At 51.3% G+C, this 8,243-nt stretch overlaps 1 protein-coding gene across 2 annotated transcripts in view; it reads left to right on the top strand.

Moving 5' to 3' along the window:
- The first annotated feature begins 750 nt into the window (after nt 1–750).
- Nucleotides 751–8,243, top strand: part of UGT1A1 (UDP glucuronosyltransferase family 1 member A1) — a 10,033-nt gene continuing 2,540 nt past the window's right edge. Inside the window, exons 1-4 of one of the 2 annotated variants that reach the window (XM_027665537.1) lie at nt 751–1,616; nt 6,376–6,507; nt 6,604–6,691; nt 7,681–7,900. In XM_027665537.1, the coding sequence (XP_027521338.1) occupies nt 783–1,616; nt 6,376–6,507; nt 6,604–6,691; nt 7,681–7,900 (1,274 nt within the window). In that variant the 5' untranslated portion in view covers nt 751–782. Of the gene's footprint in view, nt 1,617–3,422; nt 4,302–6,375; nt 6,508–6,603; nt 6,692–7,680; nt 7,901–8,243 lie in introns of those variants that run through there. The other variant, XM_027665536.1, reaches the window with a different exon arrangement.

Raw genomic sequence — 8,243 nt, 5'->3', positions numbered from 1 at the left:
TGGAAAAGTACCTATTACTGTGAACTTTCAAACACATTTGTCCCGTAGCCTCTCACCTGTGAACTCTTACAGCCCCTCTTGAGCAAGGACATCATGTTCTGTTGCATCTTTGTTTTCAAAGAGATGTTTGGCCTCAGGCCACTCATCCGTGAACTCTGGTGGCCCCTCCTGAGCAGGAGCTGCACATTGTGCTGTGTCACTGTTTCGATAAAAAGGTATTTGGTTAATAAGTCACCCAAACTCTGGTGACTCCGCTGCTTGGCGTGCCAGCTCTTGCAAACCATGGAGGGCATCCTGTGTGAACTCCAGGCACCTTTCCAAGCAAAGGTCGGAGGTTTAGGTCTTCCTTGTCAGTAGTTCACCACAGTTTTTGTAGTACAAGCTCTCTGGAGAAGCTCAGTGGCCATAAAATTGACTCCTGCCTTGAATCTGGCCCAGCCACGTGCACAGTGACTCACTTGAGACATCCCTGACCCAGCAAAACCACAAGCAACTGCTGCCTCGGCTAATCAAGGGCCCTGCTAATTGTTCTCAATCACTTGAGATAACTTAAATGCATGGAACAGCTTCTTCAGGTGCCTTGATAGCACTTTAATCCATGCTTTTATCAGTGTTCAAACCCTAATCTTGGAACTCCAGTAACCTGTCTCAGCAAACATTTTGTAGGGGTAAACATTAAAGTCCACCACGATATAAACGAGGTACAACTATTTTCTACCTTCATATTCTGCTGAAAGGAGTAAGAAGGAGCAGTTGATCTCCTTTCCTGCCTCACGGCAGGGATGTGGAGGCACCAGGTAACCACTGGGCTGGTTCTTTTCCTCGCTTTCTGGAGCGTGGCAGGAGGTGGGAAGCTCTTGGTGGTGCCTCAGGATGGGAGTCACTGGCTGAGCATGCGCATGGTGCTGGAGAAACTCTGGGAGAAGGGGCACGAAATCGTGGCCGTGGTTCCTGATGCCGCTTTGCTCCTGAAGAGCCCTCAGTCCTTCACCATCAAAACGTACTCCGTGCCCTACACACAGGAGTTTGTGGACAAATACTACCAGGAGATGGGGGAGAAGAGCTTTGACTTGACACTCACAGCTCTGCTCAGCAACGTCTCCCAGCTGACCAGCCTGTTCTCCTCTGCCTGTCGGCACCTCTTGTACGACCAAGAGCTGATGAGGTACCTCCAGGACAGCAAGTTTGATGCCATCATGATGGACCCTGTGCTGCCCTGTGGCCCCATCCTTGCTGAATACCTCTCCCTCCCCACAGTCTACTTCATGCGTGGCCTCCCGTGCACCTTAGACTACAAGGTTGCCCAGTGTCCCAGTCCTGTGTCCTACGTGCCCAGGACTTTCTCCTACACTTCGGATCACATGACATTCCCAGAGCGTGTGAAGAACCTCCTGATTGGGCTCTCAGAGCCTGTGCTTTGCTACCTGTTCTATACAGAGTACAGGAACTTGGCTTCTGAGTTTCTGCAGAGAGATGTAACGATGCAGGAGCTCTTCAGCAAAGCCTCGGTGATGCTGATGAGATACGACTTTGTTTTTGAGTACCCGCGCCCCATAATGCCCAACATGGTCTATGTTGGAGGCATCAACTGTGTGCAGAAGAAGCCATTGTCAGAGGTTGGTCGTTGCTTACCCCGAGGGTGTCATGGCATTTATTGGTGATTATTTAAGATGTGCTGGTTTAAGTGCTCTCTTGGTGTGTTCAGCTGGAGGAGAGGAGGCTGAGGGGAGACCTCATTGCAGTCACATCTTCCTCAAGGGGCAGAGGAGGGGCAGGCCCTGAGCTCTGCTCTGGTGAGGGGACCTGGGACAGCACCCAGGGAATGGCTGGAGCTGTGTCAGGGAAGGGTCGGGTTGGATCTCAGGCAAAGGTTCTTCCCCCAGAGGTGGTTGGGCACTGACCAGGCTCCCCAGGGCAGTGGGCACAGCCCCAAGGCTGCCAGAGCTCCAGGAGGGTTTGGATGATCCTCTGGGGCACAGGGGGATGGGCCTGTGCAGGGCTGATGGTTGGACTGGATGATCCTTGTGGGTCCCTTCCAGCTCAGAATATCCTGTGACTCTGTTCTGTAACATTTGGCGTGATCCAGTATGTGATTGAATCCCAGGATGGCCTGGGAGTGGGATTTCAGGCTTTGATAGATGATCACAAGGCTTGCTCTTCAAACACCTGAAGAGTTTCTCTCCAGGAGAGCTTAGGTCAAGTTGCCTGAGCTGTGTGGTTGCCTGTAGGTGTAGCTTAGCTTGTTGTAAGCGCATCACCATCATATTGGACACTCAGGGCACGTTCTGTGTCAGAGAAATGACAAAATAATTCAGGGTCATGTGATTTAATATTCCTGACAGTTGTGGAATTAATCAGAGGAGATGATTGTACAAAAAAAAATGGAAATCTGTGAATATACCCAGGCACTTCTCAGTGCCACAGAGCATGGAGCTGTGTCGGGGGGGGTTAGACTGGATCTCAGGTTCTTCCCCCGGAGGGTGGTGGGCACTGAACAGGCTCCCAGGGTTTGGTCACAGTCCCAAAGCTGCCAGAGCTCCAGGATTGTTTGGACAACACCCTCAAGGACAGGGTGGGATTATTGGGATGTCCTGGGCAGGGCCAGGAGTTGGACTGGTGATCCTTGTGGGTCCTTCCAAATGAGGATATTCTGGGATTCCATGTGTACGAATACCCCAAAACCAGGGGTGTGCAGGGACACAGGGGGAGCTCTGTTACCTCCGGATTTGTGTAAGGTAGCAAATAAGAGGCTGATTGGGAAAAGAAGCCTTCAGGACTGTAACCATCTCCCCTCCCTTGTCTAAATCTCCCTCGTGCTGTGCAGGCAGGGAGATGTCAGTGGTTTATCCTTTCAGACAGGGAGTTATTGCTCGGCTTGCGACACCTTTACTACTGTAAAGCCAGGGCTTTCACTGTGATAATTGCTGTGATAGAGCACCAAATCTTTAGATAAACCTTTACAACCCACTGTATATCAAATCTCTGTCAATCTTTGCTTCTTGGTTACACTCCAAGGGCACAAAGCAATCCAAAGGTCAGGCTTGTTCCTAGTTCTGTGTCCAGTCACTGGAGCAGACCCAAGGCAGGGAGTTGATCATTACCTGGATGTTAGTGATTGCTGGGTGAGTCCCATTCATGACTCTTGCTCAGCCTTTCAGCCCAAGGTGCTGTTGGTCCCTCCTCCCTTGGTCACTCCTCCCTTTGTCACTCTTCCCTGGAATGTTTGAATCCTCTGATGTTGATCTGAACATGCAACTTCACCTCGGTTACTCAGAGCCATCACCATGCACAGGAGATAAACCCAATATTTACCCACAGTTAAAAATTACCCTAATTTATCTCCGTTAAAAATTAAACCCCACCTCAGTGGGGTTTCGAGTGCAAAGTACCCCCATGGTTCACTCCTCCTCCTGCAGCCATTTAAAACTCTGTTGGCCGCAAGAGGGGAAATGGCTCCTTCCAAGCTAAGATTTCATTCTCCTGCCTCCTGGGCTGTGTTTTGCCTGCTCCTGTGGACCTTTGGTGAAGGTGGGAAGCTTTTGGTGGTGCCCATTGACGGCAGCCACTGGCTGAGCATGCGCCCGGTCGTGGAGCGGCTCCGGCAGCGGGGACACGACCTCGTGGTGGTGGCACCGCAGACGAACCTCCGGATCCGCCCGTCGGGGCTTTACACCCTGAAAACATACTCTGTGTCTTACACCAGGGAGTATGTGGAGGCAGAATTCCGACAGATGGGCCACAGGAGCTTCACACCCCAGCCCTTCTTGGAAAAACTCGCGAAAATAGCCAATTTTACCACCATGTTCTTGGATTCCTGCAGACGTCTCCTGGCTGACAGAGAGCTGATCCAGTACCTCGAGGAGAGTAGATTTGATGCTGTTTTCATGGATCCTTTCTTTCCCTGTGGGCAGATAGTGGCTGAGCACCTCTCCCTGCCTTCTGTGTACTTCGTCCGCGGGCTGCCCTGCAACCTCGACTCCCAGGCCACGCTCTGTCCCAGCCCTCCTTCCTACGTTCCCAGGTTTTCCACCCGCCTCACGGACCGCATGAGCTTCCTCCAGCGCCTGGGCAACCTCGTGACCAGCCTGAGCAGTTCCCTGGCATGCTCTTTCCTTTATTCTCCCTATGATCCTTTGATCAGGGAGTTCCTGCGGCGGGAGGCGACGGTGCCGGAGCTGTTGGGCCACGCGGCCCTTTGGCTCCTGAAATACGACTTCGTGTTTGAGTTCCCCCGGCCCCTCATGCCCAACATGGTCCTGGTCGGGGGCACCGGCTGCACTCGGGAAAACAAGTTATCCCGGGTCAGTTCCCTCCCTTCCCTGCTCCCTGCACTGAGAGTTCTGTCCAGGAGATGGAGCTCCCAGGCAGGAATAAGTGATGCCAGGCGGGAGTGGCTGGGCAAGCACTTGGCACCTCGGCGTCCAGCCCTGGAGAGATGGGAAGTTACTTTGTAGGACTTCTCTGGATTCCCAGGCAAAGCTGCACCAAAAAAACCGGCTTTTCCTTTTCCCATTTCCCTTATTTCCATTCCCTTTTCCTTCTTTTTTTCTGCGGCTCCCGCACGAGGGGCAGTGGAGGGGCAGCAGCGATCTCTGCTCTCTGTGAGCAGTGACAGGACCCGAGGGAACGGCTGGAGCTGTCAGGGAGGTTTAGGCTGGGTGTTAGGAGAAGGTTCTGGAAGGCACTGCAACAGGCTCCCCGGGGCACTGGAAGGCTCTGGAACAGGTTCCAAGGCTGCCAGAGCTCCAGGAGCGTTTGGACAACACCCTCAGGGACAGGGTGGGATTGTTGGGGTGTCCTGGGCAGGGCCAGGAGTTGGACTGGTTGATCCTTGTGGGTCCCTTCCAGCTCAGGATATTGCATGAACTTCAGGATGAAACCCACCCCACCAGTGAAGCAGCCCTTCTGCCACTTTTGTGTGAAATACTCTGGACTGTAAATGTATTTTGTTTGAACTGTGCCAAACTTCCTCAATATGGGATATCTCCTGCTTTGCATTAAGAAATCTTCCTCATTCTCTTATTTTCCAGTGAGCGTCCGCTGCAGGTATTTCATAAGTGTGGTGAGTAGCACCCACTGAGATGAGCAGATGCTCATTAAAAACACTGCTAAAATAACCTGAATATTCCCAAAGCAGGGCTGCAAAAAGTTTCCTAAGAGTAATGGCACTTCCGAGCAGATCGTTGGACCTTGGAACGCGAAAACATTTAGAAAACAAAATAAAACTGATGTGACTGATCCCACAGGAAATAAATTGGGTCAAATATACCTCTAGACAGCCCCAAAACTGTGCTAAAGAGCAGAACTAAGAGAGTCAGTCTTGGTTGTCCCTCCCCATGGCAGAGGGTTGGAATGAGACGATCTTTGAAATCCCTTCCAACCCAAATGGTTCCTTGGTTATCCCATCAGATCCTGGAGATAAGATTTCACTTACCAGACTTACATGAACTTTTAGTTCGTTTTATTCCACTTCTTTCACTCTGATTCCTGCAACAGTTTCCTTTTGTCTTTCCTTTCCTGGCTTGACCAAATATTTTTCTATGGCAAAGAATTTTTGCTCCAGCCTTCGGCTGTTTTTGTGCTTCATTGGAATCCCTTTGTTCTTGGATTCCAGTGCTGAATCTCCCGGTCCTTCTGTTATTGAAATCAATCAAACCAAATAGATACAAACCCCTGGCAACACTTCAATATTATCCTACTCAAAGCAAGGACAATAAATCCAGATATGAGGAGTTCAAGCTGTCAGAACACTTGTCAAAAATTTTAATTCTCTCTTGCAAATTCGGGGTCTGAAAAGAAGAACATCAGCTCTAAATCCAGACTTGCAATAAGTGTGGAAATGAGCCACCCAGGAAATGGCTGCCAGGAGAAATATGATGGTGATCTATCCAAGGCCAGGTTGGATGGAGCTTGGAGCAACCTGGTTGAGTGGAAGGTGTCCCTGCCATGGCAAGGGGTGGAATGAGATGGGCTTTGAGGTCCCTTCCCACCCAAACCATTCTGGGATTCTATGAATTGATCTCCTTAATTGGTCCGGCATCATTTCTGTGGCACAGACCATGTCTTTGAGCAGACAGGCTTTGCTACACAATTGTTTTCAAGCCAGTTTTTCCTCAGGTCCATCGTGAATCTGAGTTCAGGCACCTCCCTGACTTTGTTCATCCACCTGCACCCATTTCTTTTTCCCCAGGACTCATTTTGCTGCCCGTAGCTGATTTTCCTGATCATAATTTTGTGGTGTTGTGTCACGTTTTTGGTTTGTTGTGTCGACTGCTTATTTTATTGCCTTTCCAGGGAGTTTTGTGGGAACGCCACGGCAATTCCAGCATCTGACCTGGAAAGGACCTTGACCAAGGTTGTGCTTCCTTTTGGCAGGAATTTGAAGCCATTGTGAATGCCTCTGGAGAACACGGCATCGTTGTCTTCTCGCTGGGCTCCATGGTCTCCGAGATCCCCATGAAGAAAGCCATGGAAATCGCGGATGCCTTGGGAACAGTCCCTCAGACGGTACCACTTCCCTCTTCCCCTTCCAGCAGGGCTGTTTCCAGGCCCTCCCATCTCTCTCCTGCTGAGAGCTGACGTGCTGTTGGCTCCTCCTGGCAGGTCTTGTGGCGATACACGGGCCCGACGCCCCCCAACCTGCCCCAGAACGTGAAGCTCGTCAAGTGGCTGCCACAGAACGATCTCCTGGGTAGGTCTGAGGAGCCTCGAGAGGCACCAGGGGGTTTCTTTTACTCTTCCACTCTTCTACTGTTGTAAAACCCCATGAGCATCATCTGTGGGTCACACAGGCCTTGCTGGGAGTCACCACCAGCTGACCCTGTCCCTGTGGGTCACAGACCATCCTTGCAGCCTTTGCTGCTGGAGCCAGAGCTTGTCTTTAAAAAAAGTGCATCTTCAGAACTGCTGAATTATGGAACGGCTCTGATGGAAAGAGTTCCCAAAACTCCCAGTCCAAAACGGGAGTCTTTATCTCTCACTAACCAGTCTCGACACCCAGCTGTGTTTTTGTCATGCCTGCAGGGCTGGAAAGCAAATTTAGGGTCCCCAAGTGTGCGTTTCCAGACAGGTCTTTGGGCTTCGCAAAGTGAGGAAGTTGTATGTGATGTTGCCAGGAGAGCATCTCTAAACCTGAATCATGGTGAGACAACAGGCTCAGCTGTGGGAGATCTTTGCAACCAGCAAATCAGAAAATCACAGAGTATGCTGAGATCCCATCAGGATCATCCAGTCTAGCTCCTGGCCCTGCACAGGACACCCTGACAATCCCTCCATGTGCCCAAGAGCGTTGTCCAAACTCAGACAGGCTTGTTGCCACAACCTTTCCCTGGGGAGCCTGGTCAGTGCCTGATCACCCTCTGGGGAAAGAACCTTTTCCTGAGATCCAACCTAACCCTGGTAAAAAAAGTAGTTCAATGGCAACATCCACTTTAACCCCTCCTGGCTCTGATTTAATCCTAAAGTCCTTGGAGGATTTTCCAGTGATTACTCCAACCAAGACAGAGCTCTTCAACTCCGGGTTCCTTCAACCCCCTGTTCTCTCCCCTCAGTCCATAAGGAATGGACAGCTCAAAGCTCTTGATTTACACCCCCAACAGCCCAAAGGTCTTGATTTACAGCAACCAGGGCTGTCTTTTGGGCAGGTTTTGTGTAACCCCCAGCCTGTGTTTGCCTCCACAGCCCACCCCAAGACTCGAGCCTTCATCACCCATGGGGGCTCCCACGGGATCTATGAGGGCATTTGCAACGCGGTGCCCATGGTGCTGATGCCCCTGTTTGGAGACCAGATGGACAATGCCAAGAGAGTGGAGTCCAGGGGAGCAGGACTGACCCTGAACATCTTGGAAATGACCTCCCAGGACATCTCCACCGCCCTGAGAGCCGTCATTAATGACAAAACGTGAGTGACAGGAGCGCGGCCTTCCTGCCTGTCCAGCTGTGTGGCACTGCCAGGGACTGCCAGGATGCAGGGGTGGGAGGATGCAGCTTTAGAGGATGCAGGAATTGGAGGATGGAGCTTTAGAGGATGGAGGGATTTGAGGATGCAGGGATTGGAGTATGCAGGGATGGGAGGATGCAGCTTTAGAGGATGCAGCTTTAGAGGATGCAGGGATTTGAGGATGCAGATTTGGAGGAGGCAGGGATGGGATGATGCAGGTTTGGAGGATGCAAGGATTGAAGGATGCAGGTTTGGAGGATGCAGGGATGGGAGGATGCAGGGATGGGAGGATGCAGGAATGGAG

The sequence above is a fragment of the Corapipo altera genome, unplaced genomic scaffold (assembly GCF_003945725.1).
Source record: "Corapipo altera isolate COAL_440 unplaced genomic scaffold, ASM394572v1 158, whole genome shotgun sequence".
In the NCBI taxonomy this organism is placed as follows: domain Eukaryota; kingdom Metazoa; phylum Chordata; class Aves; order Passeriformes; family Pipridae; genus Corapipo; species Corapipo altera.
Note: the sequence above shows the minus strand (reverse complement) of the source record. Positions and strands in the feature narration are given on the sequence as shown.